At 45.5% G+C, this 14,928-nt stretch overlaps 1 protein-coding gene across 7 annotated transcripts in view; it reads right to left on the minus strand.

The window, feature by feature from the left end:
* Positions 1-14,928, minus strand: part of FLNB (filamin B) — a 73,297-nt gene that overhangs the window by 38,147 nt on the left and 20,222 nt on the right. For all 7 annotated transcript variants that reach the window (XM_074879275.1, XM_074879273.1, XM_074879271.1 and 4 more), the window contains exons 2-9: positions 10,463-10,711; positions 9,381-9,478; positions 8,343-8,490; positions 5,134-5,252; positions 4,301-4,378; positions 3,330-3,492; positions 1,875-2,072; positions 55-192 (exon numbers count right to left, since the gene is read on the minus strand). In XM_074879275.1, coding sequence (XP_074735376.1) covers positions 55-192; positions 1,875-2,072; positions 3,330-3,492; positions 4,301-4,378; positions 5,134-5,252; positions 8,343-8,490; positions 9,381-9,478; positions 10,463-10,711 — 1,191 coding nt within the window. The remainder of the gene's footprint in view (positions 1-54; positions 193-1,874; positions 2,073-3,329; positions 3,493-4,300; positions 4,379-5,133; positions 5,253-8,342; positions 8,491-9,380; positions 9,479-10,462; positions 10,712-14,928) is intronic.

Here is a 14,928-nt window from a genome sequence, read left to right on the forward strand (position 1 = left end):
CTTCTCTCTCTTCTCCAAAATACATCCACAGCACAAATTCACCCAAACACTTACTTGGTCCCTTTATAGTCACTCCAAGATCTCCACTCCCTGCTGCTCTCGTATCAACCTTGAAGTCAGCCGTTTCCCTCATGCGGACGCCCTTGGGCTGCAGACCTCTTCCAGTGGCACGACACGCATTCGGATTGCAGGCTGCAAGGGAATTTCAGACATCAATACCGTCTTTGATTCTCAACATACACATAGCCTAGCCAGCCTGGAACAACCTTTAGTTTAATGTTGACTCAGGGCGACCACAGCTTAGCTTTCAGCACAAGTTTAATGTTATAGCGTTAAGGCAGACAGACAGGCGTCTGCCCAGCTGTTGTCTATGTCCCATGGCTTTTGGGCAGTAGTGTTTGGTGCAGCCTGGCAATGCTGACCCCCTACAAGGGCCATCTTTTAGAATTAAAGCAAATGCTGAAGACCTGTTGCTTTCCAATTGATGCCAGTTATCAACAGAAAACTTCTACACGGCTATCATGTACAAATATTCACCGTACTGGGCACAATCTTCACATTGAAAGGCACACTGCAGCATGGGGTGAAGTTTCCCTTTGCACATAAGCCCCAGTGAACGGTATTATTTAGCTGTTCTTTCAGAAGCACATGACTGGAATAACGATATTAGCAAAGCAGAGTTCCGCACGTGCTTTGCTAAGAGATGTCACATCAAAACCCCCCTGCTTGTCACAGTTCACATTTTCAGAAGCAAAGCCATCAACTCCTCTGCAGACCAAAGCAGCCACGGGTAGGGGCAGTAGGTTACATATGACCCTTTTACTCAAAGTGCTTCTCCAGGCCTGCAGAGTGGCTACATACATAAGTAACGTGCACTTATGAACAGTTTTCGTTACACAATCCCAGTGATCACGTGGTCTTCAACTCCAGAGACCTGAAGGGTTTGAAGAGACTTACAAATAATCACAGCTTCCCGGCAGCGTAAACCCAACATGCATTTCCCCAAAACACGCTGTGCTGACAGCAGGAGCACAAGTCTGCCAAGCAGCTCATTAGGTTTTAACTCATTTCAATAGCTTAAAAGTTTTACCCTCACCCCTGCAGCAGCCAGCATTGCTCCGCATCCTACACCGCAGGGTGTAAGCAAAGATTGCGTGCCATCTGCTAGCTCCGAAAACTCGGTGGCAGCGTACAGGAGCGTGCCCAACATGGGGTGGGAATGGCTCGCAGAGCCCTTACACAACTGAGTCAGGCAGCTTGTGGTTAAGCCAGTTTCACTGACTGGGTCAGACACCGCTTCAGTTTGCTTGCAACTTTCTTCCCCAACCCCAACAAAACCAAAAACCCTTTCGGCCGGGACAAGCTGCAGGCTAGAAGCTTACGAAAAGCAAACATGACGGAGCATCCTGCACACCTCTTACCAACTATGAAGCCATTAGCAGTGAAGTCCAAAATTCCACAAATGGAGGGTAGCTCAGGAGAGATGAGCAGAGATCTAAAAGCATAGGAGCACGTAAGGATGGAACAGAAAGCAAGTTAGGTGTCAGTTAAGGAGGAAAACAGTAAATATAGTCATTTGAGGAACAAAGGTGGAAAACTGCAAGACACTGCATAGCTGCATAAAACACTTCAAAAAAATACAAAGGGAAGCTTAACATTCAGAGGTCTAGGCAGAAAGGAAACTCTAGCAACAAAAGCCATATTACTGTTAGAGAGCACTGGTTTACCCTGTGAATACCCAAGTGACCCACTGAATCAGGTCCAAGATGTTGAAAGGTACAGAGAATGCCCAAGGCAAGATCCAAGCATATTCTGTGATCATATCAAGGAGAAAAGTGGCTATCTACATTTAGGTGCATTTTTAAAAAGCATACCCTCTCCGACAAGAACAGTGCAAGGAGTTTTGGGAATTGTCTCCCCAGCAAAAGTCACTTTGACAATGTGAGGACCAGCTTGAACAGGTTTGTAGGTGCAACGGTAGACTTGGTTGCCTTTGTCTTCTACTGCAACTTCAGCAAGGATTCTCCCCTGAGGATCCTCCACTTCCACATTCACGTCACCCACACCGGCACCTGCAAAGGAAACAAGCCCAGCTAAACCTTGGCTTCCCCACAGCAACGTGCACTACATTTTGGATCTCAGCCAGACGTCCTCTGCTACCATTTCTAGGCACAGCCTAAATGTTCAGCTTCTGCTGACAGCAACCAGACATTCAAGGGGGGAAAGGGCAAGACAGGATGGTGGCGACTCCATGAAGCCATCAAACTGACAGGGCTCTGCTGCTCCAGCCACAGGGTATTACAGTATTGAACACACATACAGCCTGGTTACCCTACTGCTACCACTCTGCAGCACCTCTATCACAGACTAGCCCACAACTTTATCAGTCCGTTCAATCTCTCAAGCTTTGAAGAGGTTTAGATTAAAAGCTTGGTCAATGTGCATGCCGGTCTGGACAGGGATCCTTCTCTGCCGGACTACACGTATTCACTTTTGTTCAGACACCTGCTCTTCTCACATTTTATTCAACTCATCATGCAACAAAAACAGTTTTCCAGACACTTTCAGGGGCCAGACATGTCTTTACATGATTCAGACTACTCCCTCTCCCAATTAGAGGCTGAACGTAACACTTCCCCTCACTATAACCACATTTAATTTTATTTCTAAGCGCCCTCAGGCAGAAGGCAATTTAATATATGCTACTCAGCATATTTTGGTGTTTAAATACTTCAAGTAACTGCCCTAAGTAGTTTCGCATTGTTCTAAATGAATTAGCATTTGTAGCATCTTATTGACTCATTCCTCTAGGCTACAGCATTGGCCTAATAGGCAACAAGTCACGTGATGGAGATGCCCTAATGAAGATAGTAGCCCTCTAATAATTACAATAGAGGTTGAAACCAGTTCATCATTGAAGTATGAACCAAAGTAGCACTGCAACAAACTCTTTCTGTAAAGCTAAATACAGAACACATTAAGCATTTACAGTTTACTCACAGTTCATCCTTCAGAGGTGGGCATTTCACATTCCTTTTTAAAATGAGCTGGGAAAAGAAACCAGCCAGGAACTTGCCTGCTGCCGTTCAGCAAGTTCATGGCAAATTTCTGGGTAATGCTTAATACCTTCCTTCCCCAGCTCAGCTTCATGCTTCAAATGTTTCACACATAGCTGAAGCCTCCAGAGCACCCTGGCTATTATTTCACCTCTGAAGTTGATGGGGCTGCAAATCCTCATTCATTTTTCAGTTTGCTTGTTCCTCCAAGGCTTAGGTTCTCCTCACACTTGGGGAAGCTACAGGATTTCAACACTCATTCATCCCACTTACCTGCTGTGTAGAGGTCAAAGTAAGTAGGCTTATTGGCAATGTTGCCTGTCGCCTCCAGTCCCGGTCCCTTTGCTGTTACTTTGCTCGCATCTCCCTGGGCTTTGTCAACGTTCACTTCAAATGGGCTCTTTGAGATGTGCTGCCCGGCAAACAGCACTGAAACCTAGAGACAGACAGTGTCAGCTCCAACCCACCGGGCAGAGGCAGAGCTCAGCGTCACCACCACGTAGCCAAGCATGGGGTAGGCGCCTGCATTCCTAGCACAGAGAGCCTACGTCTCAGAGATGAGAGAGGCCATCCATCCCACAACGTTCATCTTGTCCATGCAGCGTAACTTCTGGCCACCTCCTTAAAGTGCTACTTATCACGGGGTCAGCCACACCAGTGGGGATGCTTGAATCTGGATGCGCCAATATGAAGCAGATCACCATCCAGCAACAAAGCGGCCACAGAAGTTGTCTTTATCTTTTCAGGCTGGCTGTGGGGACCAGCAACTCAGGCAAGTGCCAAGCAATGGGATCACCCAACATAAACCTGCTTCTGCAGGTGTCTGGGGACAGGGCTGGGTGGAGAACATTCTCTGCAAAAACCCTACTGTGTACCATATCAGCAAAGAAACGCCTTACAGAAACAACCTGGTACTTTCCTCTGTGTCCCTGTGACAACCCACAAAACTGGCTTCATGAGCTATAAGAAGTGGCCCCACGTGAGAGGAGAGCCAGCTGTTAGCACTTGATACCCAAACACCCACACACTTTCTCCCAACACACACCCCCTTGCCCCTTGAGAAGGGAGCAGCCCAATAAATACCCCAGATGGAGAATTAAGGCCAGATCAGGTTGCCTGTCCTTCAGGATGCCCAGAGTGGCTATTACATGGTCTGTAAACAGGCAGCCCTCAGGGGCTCAACTTAACAACCAGCAGAGCAGTGCATTTAGCAAGAGAATACTGGCTATTGACACAAAACATACCTTGTGAGGTCCAGTAACCCTTGGCATATACTGAACTGAATAGGTCTTGTTTTTGTCACTGGATGGCGTTACCTTTGCCTGGGAGAGAAAACACATCCAACGTTGAGCTGTGCCTACGCACGGCTGCCTAAGACTTTTCTGGGTAGCGCTTGATACTGCGAGCTATTTCCAGAATCAGCAATGCCAGAGACATGTTGCTGTGGGAGCAGGGGTCCTTGCTACCTCCTCTTCTCGTATGGAAAAAGCCCCATTGGTTTTGTCTTTACACGAGACGAAGCAAGCTACCTTCTCCCCACCCAAGCCCTTTCCCTTGTTGTTAATTGCTCTACTAAGCCAGGCCAAAACTGAGGAGACATTAAGTCCAACGTACAGCTGTATTTTTCTGGAATGTTGTAACATGATCAAGTGGAGCACTTGGATGAGAAGTTTCTATAAACATTAAAACCAGCATTTTAACTCAAAATGATTCATGGCATCTAAATAGCTGCTTTAGCCATTCTTGCAGAATGAGTAAGGGCAGACAGTGATTTAGTGATGTGTGTTATCTAAAAGCGTGTCAGAATGTACTTGGCCAGTCAAGCTAAAGCACTGTAACTACTGGACATTGGAACCGTGTTGCTTAGTTGCAGATAGTGACATTTTTTTCAAGTTCATCCAGTAAGGCAACTATGAGGAAAAGCTTGAGGCTTGCACTTCTGACAGATGGTATTTTGCAACTTCTTTTTAGATTATTTATCTGTTAAGACCTCACTTGTGAAAGATGAGGGTTACTGCAAAAACTTCAGTTTTCAGATCAGCTTTACTTTTCCACACAATATATTTGACAGACATACCTCCTCTCTGTTTCCTTCTGGATCCTCTATGAAGACCATGAGGTCTCCCTGTCCAGCACTGATGGTGTCTACTGTGAAGATGGCAGGCTGCTTCACCATGTTCCCATGAGGCTCAATCCCTGTGAGGCAGAGCAGCACATTAGCTGTTGCTACAAACCCCAAAAGGTAGTCTGGAGCTACCCACAAGCTATCCAAGCCGTTCTCCCACACAGGCCCCCAGCACCAGCTTCTCCAGGCCACTGCATGACACCTCTTCACCAGCTGCCCAGAGCACCATGCTCACAATAACCCCTACTCTTACAATACAACCATTTTTAAAAATTGGCACTCAACTCATCTCAGGATCTCTGGCTGAGTCAGGAATCCAGCTGGCATCTGGTTTAAGGTGAAAGCAAGTTACAGTGTTTGCCTGCGCAGTGTACTGAGGGTCACCCCCACAGCCGGCGAGTGCCCAGCTGATGCTGGCAGTGAGCGGGGTACGTGCATTAGTTGCTCTTTAGGAGCTGCTCTGCTTCACACAGCTAAATGCTGCAGTCATGCAGGAAGGGCAACCAGGGAGGCAGGAGAGAAATCCTGGGGAAGCCTTTTGGTAAAGGCACTACCCTAGAGCCAAGGGTCAAAGACTTATTTAAGCAACACAGTTCTTACCTAAACTGTTCCATTTTACTCCATTTTCAGAACTCATCTGGACAGACACTGCTCAGATTTATTATTCTTTGAAAGTTGCTCAAACTGCTTTGCCAGAGTGAACATTGTACAAATGGCATGCAGGAACCTCTTTAAACCATGCAAATCCTACAATTCAGTGCCACTTCCATTTAACTTTTAATCAGTTTCCTTATTCCTCAGCACAGGGCCTGCTACAGCACGTATTTACCAGCAGGGTTTCATCATCTCCCTACACATAGCTCCAGGTCATGACACCTGTCATGGTGGTGTCAGACTGAGTGGGTGGAAGAACTTCCCAAAGTTGCTGGTTCCAGACTAGCCCAAACATATATACCCTTCCGTCCAAAGGAATTACTCCTCGGCTTATTCATAAAACCGTGGGCACTACTGCTCCATAGCACAATTAGTGGAAAGTGCAACGTCTGACAGATTATAAAGGAAGTGGTTGTGAACAACAGAATTCCTGAACTTGTTTATCTTCAGAAAACAATAACTTGAGAGCAATGTAAGGAAGATCATGTTTTTACTAGGAAATCTGAGCATTCTGATAAGGTGTTAACAATTGACATATTCATTCTTTCAACTAAACCTCAGATTATCCTCTGTAGTTTAAACAGCTATACATGTGTTCCACGGATCTTCAGTCCACCACACAAGCATTAGGATTTGGTATTTGAGTTAAGATTCCCTCCTGCAAGCACAACGAGAAGGACTGCTTATCTTCAGAAGACAGCTTCAGCCAGGACAGCATTAGTCACAGCACTTTCTCACATTTCATCTTCTAGATTTTACTCTCTTATCAGGGATCTGCTTTGGCTGGTTAAACAAGATCTCATAGTATATCACCCATGATCTGCACGATTCTGTACAGCACCTCTGCAGACTCATTTCACACCAGGTCTACACACAGCTGCCCTCGGAGCAAAACCCACAGTGTCCACGGTGGTGTACTACAACTAAGACTCACATTGTGAGGTCATGAGCAACTTACATGGAAAAACAATAATTAAAAAAAAAGCTCAGACTGACCCACTTCACAGTTGCCTTTTTTTTTTTGGAAGCATGAAGACCTGTTACTCATTTGTCTAAAAGACCTGCCCAGTTGGTAGTGAGGCCCTTGCTGCTGGAGTCACCTTTCAGTTCTGACATACATCAGCAGTCAGAATTGTCAATTATATTTAGTGACTCTGTTTTGGCAATTAACTTCAGGAAAACATCAATCTTTCAAGAAGAGCTGCTCACCCTTTATAATTTCCATTACAATGGCTCCAGAGCACTGTACGCATGAAAGCAGACAATAAAATAATTCCAGTTTTTGAAAGAATAAGTACATGACTAAAGCCAGACTTGACAGATTGAGGCAGGTTGATCAGTCATTTAGACAGTAAGTGGAGTACAGTCTATACATTTGGGGTCTGAGAAATGTGTCTATGTATCGTGGTTTGCTGTGGAAGGCACCAACACAGGACATAAACCCCAAGTAGGGTAAGTGCTAAACCCACTTCTGACTATAGTGACTGCTCTTCAGATAGTGTCCATGTTCATTCATTCCACTATTTAAGTTTCACTGGAAAATCAAGTTAAGGAAAAAAAAAAGCACAAGAAAACCAGAAAAAAATAAGGAAAGTTTTGTTTCTTTCCATATCACTCTTGTACACCCACTGATTCTAAAAATCTTGAAGGACCAACAGCAGCCCCCAGATCTACAAAAAAAAAAAAAGGAACAGAGAACAAAGTGTAATGCTTAAGTGATGTCTTCCTACATCCCAAGCATATTAAAAATAAAAAACTGTTATTCATTTAGTTATGACTATTCCAATCTAGAGTAGAACCACATCAGAAGTTACAGGAAATTATCCATTTAAAAGGTAAGTTAAAAATAAGAATGCCTATGTAGATCTACAGTTGCATAAACATCTATGGACAAGTCTTTCCAATTATCAGATACAGCCTTTACAACAAAGGCTTGGCACTATTTAGTGTTTGAAGGGTTACCAACCCACCTTTGTGCATGTGCAAACAAAGTATTCACACCTACTGATCAATTCAAATAATTTATTTAGAATTAACCTACCCTAATACACATATGCCATCAAGTCTGGGAAACTGGAGACTCTGCCTCTACAGAGAGCCTGCTCAGAGAGACACAACAGATGTAAAGAGGTTTTTCCTCTTTAAAGAAGGGCTTTATCATGAGAAGCATTCACTGCTAGATCAACGACCATCAGCAGCAATACTGCTAGTTTTTTCACACCAAGGTTGTTTGAGCCCCATATCATGCTACTTCTTCCAGTTGTGGACTGCAAGGCTGGCAGCTTGCAGAACAGGTTCAGAGACTTTGGGGAATTTACATGTTAGAACTAGGAGTGTCTTCTGGACTATATCCATGTATTTCTGAAACTAGGCACCACACCAAGAGTACACAAGTGAAACTTTGAAGTCAGTTACAGTAGGTCTGGAGTTCAACATAAGCGAAAAACCCCACCCAGCTTTCTCAAGAGTTAAATGCTCTGTGCAGCTTAAGCTCACCGAGTCCTTACCTCTGCCATAAGCTCTTGCTTTCTTTGGATTCAGTTTGGGTTTTAAAGGAGCTCCTGGTTTCAGCTTGGCTTTGGGGAACTGGGACAGGTAAGTCATTACAGAGTGCTCATCCACATCAGGGTGGATAATTTCTTCAGGGGTAATAACCTGAAAGACAGCACAATTAAGTATATTGTACCAGTGCTTGGTTACTACATGTCAACACAGAAACAGAGCTATGACACAGAGTCTTACATTTCAAAACTCCCGCATGCTAATGTGATTTCTTACATTTATTTTCCCTTTGATACACACAACATCATTTGTTATCTCATGGCAAAAAAATCAAGAAGCTCATTGTGGTCCCAGTGTGGTTTGCGGGTTTTTTGTGATTTGATTATTAAGGGTTCTCAGGAGACTGTGACAAATTAAACGGTAGGAAGGCACAACGGTAGCTATGTTCCCCTTGAAAGGCAATGTGGGGATAACTGAAAGAATTAGTAATTCATAATCCTGTGTGCTACAGCTCTGAACTGCAGCACTTGCAAAGTGAAACTTGTGACCAGTCTCTTCTCCTGCTCCCACAATACGAGCTGCTCCAACCAGCTTTGGAGACTTCAGTAATTCTGTCCAGCTTTATCAGCATGAAGACAATCTGGTTTGCAAATACATTCTTCTCTATTTGAAAGTCATCTTTGCAGGTGATTTCCTAAGCCAGTGAGTTTTTCTTCTGTGGAATTCAATGCAGTAAAACAAGCTCACTCCATGGCCTAACAAAGCAGGCACCATTACATGAGTACTTTTTCCCCTACCCCACCTACACGCTGTAACACCAGCTGTCTTCAGCAGAGACACCTACAAAAAATCTTACAACCAAAGTTCTGATATGTAATAGTGCATTTCACTACAATTTGCCTTTTCTCAGGCAATTTCATGAGTAACCTGTAACTTCTGAAGTGTCCAAGCAACCTCATCTGCTTTCCTCGATCTAAATTCACGCTGGTTGCAAGTACAAAGCTAACCGCTGTGCTTCCCGCAGACAGCCTGCACAGCCTCACCTGCGGCACACCCAGCCAGTCGTCCGCCTGCTGCATGGCTTCCCGAGCGTTGTCAACCGGTTTCTTCGGGTCCCAGGTCTCCCAGTCAGGGCACAGGCCTGCAAGTACGTTTCAGTTGTTAGGTGTTATCTGCAAAGGAGCTTCCCCAGCCAAAGAAACCAAGTAAAAACTCCACAGCCACTTGTTTTATGCTTCTATACAGAAAGACATTCAGAGCTTTGCAGAAGTAACCAAAACAAGATGAGCATGTGCTGCTCACTGAAAGGCTTCTGAGACAACCACCAGCACCTCCATGGGCCTTTATGGCCCTAACAGCCATTTCAGAGAGACTCCCCACCCACCTTGCCTGTCAACAAAAAAGATGTATAGCTTTTCAGTCAGCCATGCAACTGCACTGCTTTAAATTTAAGCTGGGCAAGACACCCTCCAAATTCAGCATGAATCCATCTAGCCATCCTTTATGTTTCACTGGCTCTCCTGCAGCAAATTTGGAAAAGAAAATTTCAACTGCTTGCCACAGCATCCCAGACTCCATTAGATGAACACCAGCAATCGCACTAGCAAGGCTATTTTACAAGACTGTGAGGAAACTGTGCCTTTTTCACACTTCATCACATTACTTGCTTTAAGTAGCACAGCCTCAGCTTGCTAAACGCTGAAGTTTCAGGTGAAGTGCAGCTTCTGGCTGCTCTGTGCTCTCTCCCTAGTCCTATTTCAGGAGAACACATGAAGCCTCCTGCTGCGCCCTGAAGTTGAAAGGTTGTTGGCACTTGCTGTGGGAACAAGTCTTTCTTGCATTTAGGAGCCAGCATTTGCGCCTTTGTCCCTTGCATCCCATACAAAGCTTAGACGTGGCGCCTCCAATAATGCAATCACAAATTCTGCTTTAGGCCAGTATTTCTCTTGGCCAAGTCGTTTACAACTTGCTGTTTCCCACAGCTGGCCTCTTTGGACTCAGCTTTTCTTGAAAGCCTCATTCCCATCTCCAGCTCAGCAGTGAAAACCTGCTCCCATAGGAACAGCAGAGCAGCCACGAGGACAGCAAGTAAGGAAAACACTGACCATCAGAGCAAAGGACTAACCTGGAGCACAGCTGTCAACAAGAGCCCCCAGCGCTTTGCCATCCTGCCAGTTTTGATTGAAGTTCGTGATCGGCAAGTAAGGAATTTTGTTCTGGATCCAGCCCAGCAGCCTCTGCTTAGGGGTCTGCTTCTTTGCATCATCATCACCTTCATCCTCCCACACTGGCATGGAAATGGAGTAGTGGAGGATAAGGGTCCATATCAGACCAAGGATCAACTTCAAGTTTCCATCAACTATGGCTTTACTATCTGGAAGACAAAAGACATACAACTGATTATTTTCCACCCTAAAGGAAAGAGGCATGTTTTTAAAATACTGTGCCTGCCCTCATGCCCAGGTAACCAAGGACAAGAGAAGCAACCCAGGTCACTGCAGGCAGTTCTCAGGCAGAGACACCATTCTTCATGCCTGGCATTAGATGGGAGGAAAGAAGAGTCCAAGGACTCAGTGCTTGCCAGCTGCCTTGAGAGCTCCGTGCTCTCCAAGGGTGCTGTGACTTGCCCTTGAAGCTTTACAGTGTTAAGCTTAGGAGAACTGGCAGCTTAAGATCTCTGCTATTTTGCATTTGGATGATAAGGGCCACCTGGGATTTTTAATGGCATTTGTATCTTATGGAAGAGGCCAAACAGCATCTGATGGCGTTCACAAGAACAGCATCCCAACAGGGGTCAAATACCCTAGGGCATACCTAAACGCACCATTTAGAAAACTGCATTTATATACAGAAACATGCCTCCACACACAGCAATAATTTGCATTAAAAATGGCAGCAAAAAAAAAGTGCTATATGATGAAGTCCAGCAAAGCCAGAGTTTGAAATTAGAACAACATCCAGATATATCACAACCTGGGTACAAATGGCAAAGCGGGGAGTGGAAGTCCATTGGGCATCTTTGGCACCAACACACTCCTGCCTGCACAAATCCCTTCACACTACAAATTCAGACTTAAAAGAAAAGGAAAAGCCGGCTCTGGCTTTTCCATGTCACGCTCTAGCCTAGTGAACGTTTATCACAGTGGCCATGCTGCAGCTCTACTTTAAGACACACCATGCAGCTAAGTTTAAGGCTGCTGGGTATCAGTTTGGCCTTATGAAGAGACCTCTACAGTTTTGCGAATACTCTCACAATTTACTTTGATTTTAGTGAGTCACAGGTTGGATGCACTCCCTCTAAGCTTGTAGCTGCTACTCAGGTTGTATTACACTTGTAACAGCTCCAGCTTGTCCAAGCTCACCCAAACCAGCAATGCTGCAGGATGCCCTCAGCCTGACTGATCCTTTCATTCACAGCAGCATGTTACAGCAGAGCATTTTTCTGTTCTTTCCTCCATTTCAGTGAAAACTGTTACACAAATTCCTTTTTAGTCAACAGAAGTTACAAATGACCTGGCAGCTTGTGTCTCCTCTCTAGCTCCCAGAGCAGATGGTGGAGTAAAGACAACTAGAGCAGTATAAACTCACTTTCACAGTCCCAGAATAATTGTACAGGGATCTCACTGAGTCCTACCTAGCAAAGGGAAAGCGTTCAGTACTTCAATTGCCTTCTCCAGTTCAAATTCAGAGTGTTAACATGTAGAGTCCTCCAAGCCATGTCCAACATTCACTGGGCATGCCTTCCTTGCTCCTCTTCAGCTACAGAGACTGCAGCAGCAACCCAATACCACCTTACCAATACAAAAAGACCTCCTGACTTTCAAAACAAGTGATTATACAAAATAGCAACCAAGAAAAGTAAGCACCAGGGTGTTCCCTTTAACCCAATGCTCAGGCAAAGTGGTTAATATTTACATGGTTTCACAATAGGGCGGTATGTCCTGAACAGATAACACTGTAACTTCAGATCTTGAGTGGTGTTGGACTTTCCGGATAGTTAATGTCTAGTTTCTACTCAGATTTTATTTGTATTGGATTATTTTAATATCAGTTTTGACTAATCTTACAGGATTATGATAAATGTCTGCCACTTGACTGCTCACTGCTGATGTCACCTCCAGTCTGAGATATACAATAAATAGCTATGAGGTGATTAAGCCCCACTGGGTTTTAATTACAGGTTCCAAGGTAAAAGTCTGCATCACATAAGCAGTGTGTCTCCTAGCGACAAATAAACAGTCCCGGCTGTTACTCATTTCCCCCCTCTTTCCAGTTTTGCTGCAAACTGGTCAGTGGAGGGAAGATGCTCCCTTAAAACCTATTAGAGGAAGTTTTCTTGAAAGAAATCATATCGGAGCACAAGGAAGAGATGGATTTTACACAAGAGACCCAAAGCCCTGCTGGCAGGCTCATCACAGTGCCTGAGCTCCACAAACTGGAATTAAGGTCTGCAGCGTGCAAAACCCAGACCATCGGTGCAAGCCCCCACTGCCTGCAGCACCTCCATCCTGTGCCCCATAGCAGGACCACCCGATCACACCGCAGCGCTGGAGCATATTGCTGGCCATCGTGTCCCTGTGCCAGAAACGCCTCCGAGCTTCAGTTTCAGATTATACTGACATCGACATTTTTACTAGAGTGGACACAGTGATGATTTAGTATGCTACAAGTAAACTCACTTTAGAAAGTCATCCAGTATTCCCAGGGAGGAAAGCCAGTGGGACAGCATCACCTCGAGCACACTGCTCCACACACGTTACTCAAGATAAAGAATAGCCCATTTCATATTTACAGTAGATAAATAATGTCTGTATGTAGATGTGCTGCAGTTACTGCAGCAACTGGCCATGTGCTCAGAGCTTCCTCCAGCACCCCATCGCCATCCCTGGGGCATGGCTGCAGTGGTCCTTGACCTGGGGAAAAAGACAGCTTCACCTCAAAGGCAAGAATATCCTGTCTCATGAGCCTCATCCAGAGAGGCCAGGCATGGGGCTGCTGCCCCAGTGACAGGAAAAGGTCACCACAGGAACAGGATGGCTCTTCCTCCCCAGGGCTGGTGCCATCCCCACGACTGCACTTCGTTAGCGAAGTCAGCAAGCTCTTACAGCCTCACGGCTTCCTGACAGGCATAGGGATCTCATGACGCAATTTCTTCCAAGCCTGCTTGTAGGAGGGTTTGTCTGCTTTCATTTGGGGTGGGGAAGAGGGAGGTAGAACTCCTGGGCAGGACAGGAGACCTTATCAGCACCCAGCAGAGCCACCCACATGCCCTTCCCACAGGCACCCCGCTCCCAGCTACAGGAATCCCACCAGCAGCTCAGCCCTGGCTCACAATCTCTATCACAATATAAAAGAACCCTTCACATTCAAGAAGAAACCAGAGTCCAGGCCAAAGCAGGCTCAGTTTCCAAGTGCCGGTGTAAGACTCAGCTCCACGTGAGCATCCAGACTCTCCAGAAAAGCCTCTGCTTTAGTGCTGCCTTTTTAATTAACCGCATAAAGACACTCAGTGTGTTCTCCTTGAGGTCTCTCAGGCACTGAGATGCAAGCAGCAAGACCAGCATCCATTAACAGGTCCTGCACAAGGAGCACAGAGCTGGCCCAGAGAACCCTGAAACCCTCTTAGTACAACCAAATGCACAGGCATCCCCCCAGCTCCAAGTGCACACTGCCAACGTAATACTGACAAGGTTTAGGAACAGTGAAGAAAGATGTGTTTCCAACGACATTTAAGCACCGACAATCCTTACTGCAGGCACTGTCATGTACCCCAGCTCAGATAGCTTTCCACTGGATTCCTCCCTTTCCCTGGTCTGCTTCAAGACACATTTTCTGGCCACCCCAGGCTGGGAAACAGCTTATATGAACAGCAGATCTTGCAACATTGCCTTCTTACTATGAAGATTACTTGTAGACATAGTTATTACTCACACAATCTATGCTCTGAAGCTTTACAGAGCCTTTCAAGCTACATGTTTCAATTACTCCTCTGGAGCTTATAGTAAATGTACACCATGGAGATGCACACTTGTGGTCAGGGCTTCAGAACCACAGTGCAAAGGTCTGGCCCCTCAAGGATGCACCTCCACCGACAGCAGTGTGAGCAGCAGCATTTGGCTTTCAGCTTTGATGAATTAGGTAGATGGGAACAAATTGTCTGCTTTCAGCTGAAACAAAGAGTGTGTGTTTACTCCATGGCACTAGGTGAGTTTCCGCAGATTAAAGGAGCCCTCTCCACACAGGCGACAGTCGCCAGTCCCCACCTTCCCGCAGCTTGGAGGAAGCTAGCTGTGGCATCTCATCCACCAAGATAAGTTAGCAGGGCTGAAACAAATTCTTTACAGCACCATTGTAGACAGCTTTAATGTAACCTTTATTTGGAGAAAGCGTGGTCATCTGCATAATTTGCTTTATTCATGTACAATGCTTGTGTTAACACCTGCAGATGTGCTTACACATATGCCACAGCACACTTGCTCACTGTTTCGTTGTACCTGGTAGATGTGTGCTTTGAAGATCAAAGTTCCTGCACAGCTGAGTCATGCCACCACACCAACAGCAGAGCAGGATACCTTCTGACAGCCATTTGAC

This window comes from Strix uralensis, chromosome 10, assembly GCF_047716275.1.
Source record: "Strix uralensis isolate ZFMK-TIS-50842 chromosome 10, bStrUra1, whole genome shotgun sequence".
In the NCBI taxonomy this organism is placed as follows: domain Eukaryota; kingdom Metazoa; phylum Chordata; class Aves; order Strigiformes; family Strigidae; genus Strix; species Strix uralensis.